This window comes from Gracilinanus agilis, chromosome 1, assembly GCF_016433145.1.
Source record: "Gracilinanus agilis isolate LMUSP501 chromosome 1, AgileGrace, whole genome shotgun sequence".
Taxonomy (NCBI): Eukaryota; Metazoa; Chordata; class Mammalia; order Didelphimorphia; family Didelphidae; genus Gracilinanus; species Gracilinanus agilis.
This window is the reverse complement of record NC_058130.1, coordinates 779,432,191-779,446,355: the sequence shown is the minus strand read 5'-3', so window position 1 is coordinate 779,446,355 and position 14,165 is coordinate 779,432,191. Positions and strand designations below refer to the sequence as shown.

Below are 14,165 nucleotides of genomic sequence, written 5' to 3'. Positions count from 1 at the left end.
AATGGTGGGGGGGGGGGGGGGGAGTTCATGGCAAAGATCCTGAAGTGGTTTGTCATTTCTGTCTCATTTTTTAGTAGCCCTTCTATTGCCCACCATGGAAAGGAAGGAGGACAGAGCCATTGATTGTCCCTCATCCTTATTCCAGCTGTCACTGGACTCTTGGGAGAGGACCTAGTGCAGAGCTACTGAGATCCCCAGCTGATGACCTAAAGGGTGAGCATTCACACACACACACACACACACACACACACACACACACACACACACACACGAGCTCACTGGAGCCTGTTACCTGATCAGTGCACCAGTACCACAGGGCAAGGATGGGCAGGCCAAAGATAAGGCCTGGCCAGGGGATGTCTCCAGTGATGGGATCACGGAACAGATGAAATGAATCTGCCCTTGGGGTGTAGCACTCAGGCTTGATAGTGATGTTCCCATCTGAGACTTTGCTTGGAATGGCTTTCAAGTACTTCATACTGATACCTTCATAGCCCCCAACTTTATTAAGAGCTAAAAAAAATTACAAATATTGGAGAGCATTCAGACCCTGCCCATGCCAATCCATTAATATCCATGGAATATCCAAGGGAAAAGGGAACCTGAGCAAGAACACAGCAAATAGACAGAGTGATGGAAACCCTGAGTTCCAGTACTGGCATGGGCAAGTTGTTTGCCCTCACTGGGACACAATTTCCCCATCTGTTAAAAAAAACTTACCAGTAGCTGACAGGATGAAGGATCCCACAAGCATGATTGCAGCTTGGAAGGTATCTGTGTAGATCACAGCTGCCAGGCCCCCTAATGAGCAGAAGGAAACAAAATTAGGTGTCCTCCCATCAAGTGGCTTTTTCTAGAGCCCTTGACTTGGAGTCAGGACAACCTGTATTCAGATCCAATCACTACTAGCTGTGTGACCCTGGACAAATCTCTTCCATCTCTTTCATTTTCCACCATTTCCTTCAACTGTAAAATGAAAGAATAATAGCACCTAGCCCCCAGAGTGCTTGTGAGGATCTAATCAGTGTCCCCTGGGCTATTCGGGACAAGTCTGGAGACAATGGAAATGAACCAACAGAGGCAGGCAATAAAACTATAATAACAGCTTACTGTGCACCAGGCACTATACTAAGTTCTTTACAATTATTATCTTATTTGATCTTCACAACAACTTGAGTTCAAATTCTCATGTGCTTCCTAGATCTTGGGCAATTCACTTAAACTCTCGTTGCCTAAGTTCCTCATCTCATCTCTGACATTATGTATATGACTTTGGGTGAGTCCTTTCCCTTCCACCTCAGTTTTCTCAGCTATAAAATTTAGAGGTAGGACTAGATGACCTTGAAGTCTTTGATCTTTGAATGTAAATTCACTCTCCTCCTAAGCCCTCAGTTTCTCCTTGTGTAGGGAAAGATCCACACTCTTCCCCCAAAGAAATCTCCAATAAGACCACAGGGGAGAAGAGGACAAGGAAATTGGCTCTATTCTAGAGGATCCTTCATCAGCTATCTCTCCCTCATCCCAATGCTTGCTACAGGTCATCAATTCCCATGGGTTCAATGATCATCTGAGATCTATGTTAATGCTTCTCAGATGTATAAATCCAACTCTCATCTCTCTCCTAAGATCCCACATCACTAATTGCCCATTAGACATCTCAAAGTGGATGTCCCATAGTCATCTCAAACTCAACATGTCCCAAACTGAACTCACTCTCTTTCCCTCTAATCACCAGGGCTCCCAACCTCAGTGTCATCCACCCTCCTCACTCTTCCCACATATCCAGTGTGTCATCAAATCTTATCATTTCTATCTTCATGATGTGTCTCACATTTATTATCTTCTCTCCCCTGTCTCTGTCCCCAACCTGGTTCAGACCCTCAGCACTTCACTTCCTATAAGGCTCTGTTCAAATCTCATCTTCTAAATGAGGCTTTTCAAATACCTCTGATTAGAAAAATGCAAATCAAAACAACTCTGAGAATGCCTGCCCTTTGATCCAGCCATACCATTGTTGGGTTTGTACCCCAAAGAGATCATAGATAAACAGACTTGTACGAAAATATTCATAGCTGCGCTTTTTGTGGTGGCAAAAAACTGGAAAATGAGGGGATGCCCTCCAATTGCGGAATGGCTGAACAAATTGTGGTATATGCTGGTGATGGAATACTATTGTGCTCAAAGGAATAATAAACTGGAGGAATTCCATGTGAACTGGAAAGACCTCCAGGAATTGATGCAGAGTGAATGAGCAGAGCCAGAAGAACATTGTACACAGAGACCAATACACTGTGGTAAAATAGAATGTAATGGACTTCTGTACTAGCAGCAATGCAATGACCCAGGACAATTCTGAGGGATTTATGGAAAAGAATGCTACCCACATTCAGAGGAAGAATTGCAGGAGTGGAAACACAGAAGAAAAGCAACTGTTTGAACACATGGGTTGAGGCGGACATGATTGGGGATGTAGACTCAAAACTACCACACCAATGCAACTATCAATAATTTGGAAATAGGTCTTGATCAATGACACGTGTTAAAATCAGTGGAAATGTGCACTGGTTATGGGGGAGGGGGGTGAAGGGGAAAGTAAGAGCATGAATCATGTAACCATGTTAACTTTTCTAAAAAATAAATATTAAAAAAAAAAGAAAAAAAACAACTCTGAGGTGCCCCCCACACCTATCATCTATCAGATTGGCCAATATGACAGTAAAGGAAAATAATAAATGTTGGAGGGCATGTGACAAAATCTATTGTATTGCTGGTAGAGTTATGAATTGATCCAACAATTCTGGAAGGCAATTTGGAATTATGCCCAAAGGGCTTTAAAAGAATGAATTCACTTTGATCCAGCAATACTACTACTAGGTTTGTACCCCAAAGAGATAAAAAAATGTTTGTACAAAAATATTCATAGCCATGCTCTTTGTGGTGGAAAAAAATTCAAAAATGAGGGGGTGTCCCTAGATTGAGGAATGGCTAAACAAATTATGGTATATGAGGGTGATTGAACACTATTTTGCTATAAGGAGTGATGAACTGTTCGATTTCTATATGAACTGGAAAGATCTCCCTGAAATGATGAGTGAAATGAGCAGAACCAGGAGGTTTCAGTTACATAACTGAAACATTATGGAGTGATCAAATGTAATCAACTTTGCTAATAGTAGCAATGCAGTGATTCAGGACAATCACAAAGGACTTATGGGAAAGAACACTATCCACATTGAGAGAACAGAAACACAGAAGAAAAACATAAGATTTATCATTTGTTTATATGGGTAAAGGGTACAGGGTTTGGGTTTTTAAAGATTATTCTATTACAAAAATGACTAATACAGAAATAGGCATTGAGGGATAATACATGTATAACCCAGTGGAACTGCTTGTCATCTCTGGGAGGGTGGAAGGAAGTGGAGAGGGAGAAAACATGAATCATATAACCATGGAAAATTTCTTTAAAAGAAATTTTAAAAAGAAAAAGACAAATTAAAAATAAATAAACACATGAGTCTTTTTCTGATCCCCCAACTATTAGTGCCTTTCCCTCTGAGCTTACACTGGGTAAATCCTGTATGCCCTCCTTTATTTGGATGTTGTAAATTCCCTTAGACTGTGAGCTCCTTGAGGGCAAACACTGCTTTTGACTTTCTTCAGATCCTTGGCTGCCAGGTCTACTAGTAAGCATTTAATAATGCTTGCTGACTGGCCTATGACCGGATTTGGGAAATTAAAAAGGTGCTGGACCCCAGATTATAAATGAAGAAAATGGTGGAGCCAGGAATGGTACCATGGAGAGAGCCAAGTTGGACTTTAAAGTTTACCTCTTCCTCAGGATCCTTGCTGGTTAGCTATGTGAGCATGAGCAAACCACTGCATTGTACTAAGGTTCAGTTTCCCTAGCTGTAGTGCCTTCTTCCTGGGGTTCCTATAAGACTTAAAGGAGATGCACCATGTCAAACATGTTGCAAATATTAAAGAACACTTCATAATTTGCTTGGTAATGTGACTAATTCTATTATCATTTATATTAATTAATAATTAATCCCCTGTAAAATGAGGGTCATAATAGCACCTATCTCCTAAGGATATTATGAAGATACATTGAGACAATCATTATAAAGTACTCTAAAAACTTTAAAATGCTATATCAATGTTGGCCATGACTTTCCCCATTGCTACATGCATTTGTTTATGGAGTTAGTGTCAAAAAAGCATAATTGAAATTCTGCCACTGATCCTAGGTGGTCATATCCTTCCTTTCTGGGCCACAGCTGATCCTATCCAAACTCAGTGTCTTCTTCCAGAAGCTCCAGCCCATATTCCCTCTTCCCTACCTACCTATCTCTAGAGCACATGGTGTAAAAGTGAAGCAACTGGCCCAGAGCCCCAGCTGGGAAACCCAAGCCTCAGGTGGGGAAAGGGAAGAAAGCAGATAGAACTCCAACTCCTCACACACACACACTTTGGCAGTTTAGGACTCTGGGAGTTGATCTAACTGAAATGTTTGTGGACCAGTATGGCTGCTTATCTGACAAGCTTTCTAGGGCTAAACTTGATATTAAAAGGAAATTGATGCCTTTAGCTGTTTGAGGTTTGTCTGATTCCTATCTCTTTGGATTTCAACTGTCCCTGAGGCTGGCAAGATGGAGGATGGCTTTGGTAATGTATGTATTAGGCCAATATAGTTTATCTCAGAAGATCTCACACCAACTGCCTTAGTTAAAATAAGGATTTAATGATCTTGAAGGGAAAGGGTTGATAGGTAATAATAAGAAAGAGGGTAAGGCCAAATTTGTCTAAAGCTTTTTGTTGCTGCCCCTAATGGGGCAGAAGTCCCACACCAGGATCTTATTTCCCTCACTTCCTCACAAGCTAATCTAATTCCCTATATAAACTAAATACTAAAGCAAGATGGTTTAAAGATGATCTTGATTGGAGATCTAAGGATATTGAAGTTTAGGTTGAAATTGCTGCTAGTTGATTTCAGCAGTAATTGTCTCAGGGTCAGTGTAAAACAGTCTTATTGATTATCAGTATGAGTAAAAGCTAAATTCCACCAAGCTCTTCTGGTCAGAGTTATGCTAGTCCTCAGAAAGCATAGTGATAATAATTATTCCTACTGCCCTTGTCCATCCAGCATCCAGTCCCAGGAAAGAATGAAAGTCACTCAGCTTGGGGTGCTGCTTATATACCCACATTCTTAACTGCTCTTAACTGTCCTTCTCTTGGGGTTCTATGGGTAATTCACCCCACTTAAGATTCTTCCAGCTATAGTGGTCTCTGACTATCTTGAGGAAATTCAGCTGATTCCTTATCTTATATCAGTCCCTAATTACTTTATAGATGTGAACTTTGTCTTTACAATCAGTCCTTTTCCCTTGATATCAGAGAATGTGTCTCCCACTCCTCTGTGGCTCTCCAGATTTCTTGACATAGATATGACCACACACAGTGAATTCCAAGAATGCTTTTCCCCCTTCCTGTGTCTCACCTGTGATCGTATAAAGACCAGTGATGATCATGAGGAGAAAGATAGCCAAGTACAAGTCAAGCCCCAAAGCCAACTTAATAAATATTGCTCCTGAGAAGATATCAGCCTAAAAAAGAGAAAAGATCATTAAATTCCATAACTACACAACAGAACTGATGGTATCTTAGCACCATCCCAACCCAACTTCTCCATTTATATTGATGGTTAGGTTACTCACAATCACGGAGTTCCCCTGAGATCTTCCTTCACCATTGTCCCCCCAATCTGTGGTCAAGTTTATTAACTCCCCCCCCCCTCACCATCTCTCTCATCCTCACAATTCTCTCCACTAACACTGCCTCTGACTGAAGTGATAGTCTCCAGCTTTCTTCAAAGCACAGTTTAGGCATATCCTCCCACCTGAGGAGTATCCTGGTAGCCCACAGTGACTCCTCTCACACCTCAAGTAATCACTTCATATTTATTTTGTCTTTATTTCATACTTGAGAAACAATGTGGTATAGTGTAGGAGGCAAAGCCTGGAAAAAAACATTGAGCAAAGCTCTGGGGGGACACAGACCATCAGGAAAACTGAGGTTGTAGATCAGCTGAAGTTAGGCACATAGCTCACTCCTCACCTAAGACCTCAAATCCCTCCTTTACACCCATCTCATTTGTATTGGTTGTACCTACAAAATCACTGATGTATGCATTCTCTGGGAATCTGGGTTAGATGGTTACATATTGACTTATTATCCTATAGAAAACTCTGTCTAGATTTGATGAGGCAAACCAAATGTATTGTACCACTTTGTAAATAATTTACATTTACTATGTACGTAAAAATCTTGTGCTGGTATCCCAGCTTGCTTTCTCCTGCTATAAAAATAGATATAATTTTCAATACACTTGCCTTGGCAGTGATCAGCTGCCTTGATTCTTCCAACCTCCACTTTGTTCTCTCTTTCCCTTGCCCCTCACTGGGGACCCTCGAATAATTTGTCAGGAAAGGATTGACAGTATAGCTTCCAGGAAAATCTGAGTTTATGTCCTCCCTCTGACATCCTAACTGTGTGACATTGGTTCCTACATGTCATTTCAGAATTTTAGCAAGTTCTTTTCCATTTTAAATTGCTGAGGATACACTGAATTGTATTGGTAAGCATAGTTTCCTCCTACAGGAATTCTCTAGGCCAATGAAGTCAATATTCCAGGCGATATCCTTGTCTTAGACTTCGGAACAAGTTGGTATATTCCAGCAGAAGATAAACTCCTTGAGGGCAGGAATAGTTTTATTTTGTCTTTTTGCCCTTAGCATTTAGTACAGTGATTGACACAAAGTTGATCCTTCAAAAATACTCGAGAAGATGACTCCCATTCCTGGAACCAGCTGTTGCTAAGAATCACTCAAAAACACCTGTTGAACCAGGTTGGTTGATTATAGAGCCTGCTAAGATTTCAGGGCACTTCTCTTCCCTCCTCTCCCCGCCCCCCCAAAAAAAATCAACAATGCACCTACTGGCCCCTTAGCTAAAACTAAATACACCTTCACAAAATCACCCACCAGAATGGAAGTTACCCAGGATCATCTAGCCAAATCTTTTGCTTGATACTAGAATCTACATTGTGGGAAGCATTTGCTTGAAGAACTCCAGTGACAAGGAACTCACTACCTCCTAAGCCATCCCATTCCACTTTACTCAAATAAACCCAAAGCTGAGTGCCCAGTGAACCTCACTGCTAGCTGCTATGGCTCCTTTAAGATGTCAGGCAGCCGGCCCCTCCCTGTTAAGGTAACTGTCTCCTATTGGATGATGGCAGATCAGCAGGAAGTAGTAGCTTGAGCTTCCTGCCCACACCAATGGAGGTTTGGTTCAACCTCAACAGCTTAGAATTCTATCCTTGTTGCTTAAACTCCTTAGCCTATGGTGGTAAAGAAATAATCACAGGATTCTCAGACTAAAGCTTTGGGTTTATTTGGTAACTGGGAAGGAACAAGGCAAGAGGTAAGAGGGTTTGGAAACACTATTTTATGTAATTTATAAAATGGCTAAGGCTTGTGGAAGCTCCTAGTTGGTCTTGGCAGACCAAGGGCTGGGTACCCTTGGTCAGAGCAAATGGTCTCTGGTTAAGAAATTGACCAGATCTATTGGCTAACCTTGATGATAATGAAATATATATTGTTGAGATGCTCTTAAAGAAGGTCCTAATATCTAGACTATCCTAAGTTCCTACCCACGATCCACCACCTTTCACCACCCTTCACCGCCCTTCAACCCGGGGCCCCAGGGGAAGGGGGTAGTTGAGTGATCAGGATGAAGTCAGGGGAAAACAGAACCCAGGCTTGGGTTTCCAGGGGCTCTTATAGTCTCAGCCCAACTGCCAGCTGGCATCTGGCCCATGGTGCCTGCCATTGTCAATATTCCATCCAGGGCAACTGACAGGTTTGCCTAAGCTAATATTGCAATGCAAAAACCCTGCATTATAGCAGATAGAAGGAATATACCTAGAAAGAGGGTGGGAAAGTAAGCTGATTGTGATGATATGGTGTATAATGAAATGATGAGTATGTAAATGTGACAATATGAAATGATATGTAGATGATATATGTATGTATGTGATATGATATGTAAAAAATCAAAGGGCAAAAAAAGGATTGCAATGAGAGAAAAGAGAGAGACAGAATGGGGTAAATCATATAACATAAAGAGGCATAAAAAAATCATTATGGAGAGGAGAGAATAAGGCTGGTGATAGGCAATGCTTAAATTTTACTCTCATTATAACTGGCTCAGAGAAGGAAAAATAAATATACTCATTGGGGTATAGAATTCTGTCTTACCCTACAAAGAAGTAGAAGGGGAATAAGACAAGGGAAGGGGGAAGTAATTGGAGGGACGGAGAAGGGGGGGGGTGTTAAAAAAACAAAACACTGGTCAGGAGGAATGGAGTGAAGGGAATAGAGAAGGATCAAAAATGGGGAAAAGGTGGCAGGTAATACCCAGTTAATAAGCATAACTGTGAATGTGAATGGGATGAACTCACCCATAAAACAGAAACAGCAGACTGGATTAAAAATCAGAATCCTACTATATGTTGTTTACAAGAAACACATTTGAGGCAGGGCAACACACACAGATTCAAGGTAAAAGGCTGGAGTAGAATTTATTATGCATCACCTAAAGTAAAAAAAAGCAGGAGTAGCAAAAATCAAACCAAAAAATAAATAAGAAGTAAGGGAAGTGAATGAAATGTTAGAAAGGCTTGAGTTATTAGATATTAGATATATTAGAACAGGGATAAAAAGAAATCTACCTTCTTTTCAGCAGCACATGGTACATATACAATGACTGACTATGTACTTGGACATAAAAGCATTGCAAACAAATGCAGAAAATAAAAAATAAATGCAACTTTTTAGATCATAATGCAATAAAATCGTAATTAATAATGGTTCATGGAGAGGCAAATTTAAAATTAATTGGAAACTAAATTATCTAATTCTTCAAAACTAGTGGGTCAAAAATTAAATCAGAGAAACAATTACTAATTTCATTGGAAAGAATGACAATGAGGAGACAATATATCAAGATCTATGGAATACAGCCAAAGCAGTACTTAGGGGGAAATTGATATCCTTGGGTGTCTATGTCAACAAAATAGAGAGGGAGGAGATCAATGAATTGGGCTTAAACCTTAAAAAATTAGAGAAAAAAATTAAAAATTCCCAGATAAAAACTAAAATGGAAATCCTAAAATTTAAAGGAGAAATTAATAAAAATTGAAAGTATAAGAACTATTGAACTAATAATAAATAAGACTAGAAGGCTGGTACTTTGAAAAAAAACAAATAAAATAGATAAAGTATTAGTAAATCCAATCAAAAAAAGAAAAGGAACAAAATTAACAATATCAAAGATGAAAAGGGTGATCTCACCTCTAATGAAGAGGAAATTAAGACAATTATTAAGAGCTTATTAAGAGTCCAATTATATGGCAATACATACAGAAATCTAGGTGAAATGAACAAATATTTACAAAAATATAAATTATCCAGATTAACAAAAGAGGAAATAGAATCCTTAAAAATCCCATTCTCAGAAAAATAAATTGAACAAGCCATCAAGGAACTCGCTAAGAAAAAATTCCCAGGGCCAGATGGATTCACCAGTGAATTTTATCAAATATTTAGAGAACAACTTAATCCCAATACAATACAAACTACTTAACAAAATAAGCAAAGAAGGAGTCTTACCAAACTCTTTTTGTGACAAAAATATGGTACTAATTCCCAAGCCAGGAAGACCAAAAACAGAGAAAGAAAACTACAGACCAATCTCCTTAATGAACATAGATGTAAAATGAATAATTTTGATTATATTAAATTAAAAAGGGTTTGCACAAACAAAACCAATGCAACCAAAATTAGAAGGGAAGCAACAAACTGGGGGGAGGGGGAATTTATAACAAAAATCTCTGACAAAGGTCTAATTTCCCCAGTATTTAAGGAACTAAGTCAAATGTACAAAAAATCAAGGCATTCCCCAACTGACAAATGATCAAGGGATATGAATAGGCAGTTTTCAGATGAAGAAATCAAAACTATCAATAATTACATGAAAAAGTGTTCTAAATCCCTCATGATTAGAGAAATGCAAATCAAAACAACTCTGAGGTACTACCTCACACACTTAGCAGATTGGCCAATATGACAACAAAGGAAAATAATAAATGTTGGAGGAGATGTGCCAAAATTGGGACACTAATACACCTCTGGTGATGTTGTGAATTGATCTAACCATTCTGGAAGACAATTTGGAATTATGCTCAAAGGGTTTGAAAGAATGCATGCCCTTTAATCCAACAAAGTAGGTTTGTACTCCAAAGAGATAAAAAATGTTTGTTCAAAAATATTCATAGCTGTTCTCTTTGAAGTGGCAAAAAATTAGAAAATGATGGGGTGCCTTGATTGGGAAATGGCTGAACAAATTGTGGGGTATGATGGTGATGGAATACTATTGTGTGACAAAGGAACAATAAACTGCTTGATTTCCACGTGAACTAGAAAGAACTCCACAAACTGATGTGGAATGAAATGAGCAGAACCAGGAGAACATTGTACACAGAAACTGAAACTTTATGGAATGATCATATGTAATTGACTTTGCTACTAATAACAATGCAATGATCCATTACAATCCCAAGGGACTTATGAGAAAGAATGTTATCAATATCCAGAGAAAGAACTATTGGGGTAGAAACGCAAAAGGAAAACATTTCATTTATCACTTGTTTATATAGGTATAGGATGTGAGGTTTTGGTTTTTAAAAAAGATTACTTTATTATAAAAATGAATAATATGGAAATATATATTGAGTGATAATACATGTATAACCCAGTGGAATTGCTTGTTGGCTCTGGGAGTGGGGAGAGAAAAGAGGAGGGAAAGAACATAAATCATGTAACCATGGAAAATACTTAAATTTTTTTTTAATTTTTTAAAAAGAAAAGAATGTATACCCTTTGATGTAGCAATACCACTACAATATTTGTACCCTAAAGAGATTTTTTAAATGTTTGTACAAAAATATTATTAGCCACACTATTTATGATGGCAAAAAACTGGAAAATGAATGGGGTGTCCCTCAACTGGGGGCTTGGACAAACTGTGGCATATGATGGTGATGGAATACTATTGTGTTGAATGATGAACTGCTTGATTTCTATATGAACTCCATGAACTGATGTGGAGTGAAATGAGCAGAACCAGGAGAACGTTGTACACAGTAACTGAAACATCGTGGGATGGTCAAATGTAACTGACTTTTCTACTAGGAGCAATGCAATGATCCAGGAAAATCCAGAGGAATATATGAAAAATAATGCTATCCACATCAAGAAAAACAACTGTGGTAATAGAAACATAGAAGAAAAGTACATGATTAATCACTTGTTTATATGGATATAGATTTGGGGTTTTGGTTTTAAAAGATTACTCTATTACAAAAATGAATAAAATGGAAATAGGTATCAAGTGATAATACATATATTGCTCAATGGAATTGCTTGTCAGTTCCAGGAGGAGGGAAGGAAGAGGGGAGGGAGAGAACATGAATCATATAATAGTGAAAAAACATTTTAAAACAAAATTTTTAAAAAGAGCAAGTGCTAATTCAAAAAATTTGCTTCTTCTGTCTGTTGATATAGATATGCAATCCCTGTCTCTAGGTTTCATCTTTTTCTTTCTAACCTTGAGGTATAAGAATGATTCTTTGAAATCCAGAAAGTCAGTTGGTGGGGGGGTGGGGGGGGGAGATTCTTCCTTCCTTCCACTTGACTGTTCTGTGAGTCCATGGCCTCCTGGGCAAGCTAGTGCCTAAGATGGGGCTGCCTCCAGTGGGTTTCTTCTTTCCTTTAGCACAAGGCCTTTTGAGATCTTAAAAGGAAACTGGCATCTTCTCCCTTCCCAGGTCCACAAGCAGCAGGGTACAGATTATCTAAGCAAGTTCAACGAGGACAGAGGCAGCAACATCAGACTGACCAATAGGGCTAAAGAGTCACCCAAAGAGAAAATCCACCAGAATGCAGAGGCCAGTTTTCATTGATTGGACTGTATTCAATGAAGGTGAAATGTCAAAGGACTAGTTAAGTAGTCCCATTGCAAAGCAACAAGCAAGGTTTCTGAACTAGCCTCTCAGTGGATGGTAAGCATTCTATGATTCTTCAGTGCTTAGCATTCCTTCTCTATGTGGGAACAAAACTGTCCCTTGAGGCACTGACTGACCTCTAAGGTCATTTCTAGCTTGAAATTCAAGATTTGTTCTTCATCTCTGCCTTCCGGGGGCTGAGCATAGGATCTCACATATAGTAAATGTCTATTAAATTGGCGTGGTATCAATTAAATGTCTCTGTTCGACACAGTGACCTAGAAAGACAAAAAAATCACTTTTTTTTCTTCCACCTTTGCAATGACATCCGCATACTCTGCCCACAAACTGCAGTGATCTCAGGTGGAGAGAGAGAGAGAGAGAGAGAGAGAGAGAGAGAGAGAGAGAGAGAGAGAGAGAGAGAGAGAGACTTCCCCATAAATCTGTCCAAATTCATGCATAAATATGGGGAAATGTTAGAAAATAGAATGTCACCAATTGCCTGTGTTGTTTATTTTGTAGATTAGCCAATAAAGGAAACATCAGCTTTAAACAATAACAGAGCTACTGATCAAGGTAGACCTCTTACTGGCTTATTGCCAAGTAGTTAATTGTTAATATATTATGAGGACCATATATCTCCAGCTTTAGTTCTCACACTGATTTTTTCCTGGGAGGTCTAATGACCAGCAGGTGCCTTCCAGCTCCTATAAAGGGTCATGGTGAAGGAAGTGTGGGACTCGGGGACAAGCTGTGTTTTCAGCTCCAGCCTTTTACCTTGAATTTGTGTGTGTCACCCTGCCTCAAATGTGTTTCTTGTAAACAATATATAGTAGGATTCTGATTTTTAATCCACTCTGCTATCTGCTTCCATTTATAGGTAAGTTCATTCACATTCAGCGTTATGATTACTGTGTATTGCCCTCCACTGTATTATCCTCTTTAGATCCATTCCCTTTCACTCTGTTCCTCCTCACCAGTAATTTTGCTTTTTGTCACACATACACCCAAACTTCCCTCTCCCTTCAATTACCTCCCTCTTGCCTTATCTTATTCCCCTTCTACTTTTCTGTAGGGTAAGATAGAATTCTATAACCCACTGAGAATACTCATTTTTCCCTCTCTGAGACAGTTACAATGAAAGTAAAGTTTAAGCATTGCACATCACCACCCTTATTCTCCACTCTCTGTAATGATTTTTCATGCCTCTTTGTGTTATATAATTTACCCCATTCTATCTCTCCCTTCCCTTTTCTCTCAGTGCAACCCTCTATTTCAGCCCTTAATTGATTTTTATATATCATTCATATGCATACATATCATATACATATTATACATATATATTTTGTTCCATATCATCACATTTTCATATACATCATATCATCATAATCAGCCTACTTCTCCACCCTCTTTCTGAGTAAATTCCTTCTATCTTCTTCTATCTTCTATCTTTTCATTACTATAGATAATTTTTGAGAATCATAGAAATCCTCTTTCCATGTAGACATATAAACATTTTGACCTTAAGGAGTCCCTTAAATTTTTTCTTTCTTATTTACCTTTCTAGGCTTCTCTTGTGTCTCATGTTTGGACTTCAATTTTTTTGTTTAAATCTGGCTTATTCCTCAGGAATGCTTGGAAATATTCTATCTTGTTAAATGACCATTTTTCCCTCTGAAAGAATATACTCAGTTTTTCTGGATACAACTCTGGGTTGTAAGCCCAAATCTTTTGCCATCCTGAATATCATATTCCATGCCTTTCCATTCTCAAATGTAGAAACTGCTAGGTCCTGTGTGATCCTGATTGTAGCTCCATGGTATTTGAATGGTTTCTTTCTGGCTATCTGAAGTATATTTTCTTTGGCTTGGTGGCTCTTGAGTTTAGCTATTACATTCCTGGAAGTTATCATTTGAGGATTGCTTTCTGGAGGCAATCTGTGAATTCTTTCAATTTAAATTTTATTTTATTGCTTGAGGATCTCTAGGCAGTTTTTTTTTATAATTTCTTGTAATATGATGCCATGGGTTTTTTCTTC

At 38.8% G+C, this 14,165-nt stretch overlaps 1 protein-coding gene across 1 annotated transcript in view; it reads right to left on the bottom strand.

Annotated features, from left to right (window-relative positions):
- The window catches only part of LOC123230420 (sodium/glucose cotransporter 1-like), a 78,580-nt gene that overhangs the window by 33,445 nt on the left and 30,970 nt on the right, over positions 1-14,165 (bottom strand). Inside the window, exons 6-8 of the mRNA XM_044656585.1 lie at positions 5,501-5,606; positions 721-801; positions 293-513 (exon numbers count right to left, since the gene is read on the bottom strand). Coding sequence (XP_044512520.1) covers positions 293-513; positions 721-801; positions 5,501-5,606 — 408 coding nt within the window. The remainder of the gene's footprint in view (positions 1-292; positions 514-720; positions 802-5,500; positions 5,607-14,165) is intronic.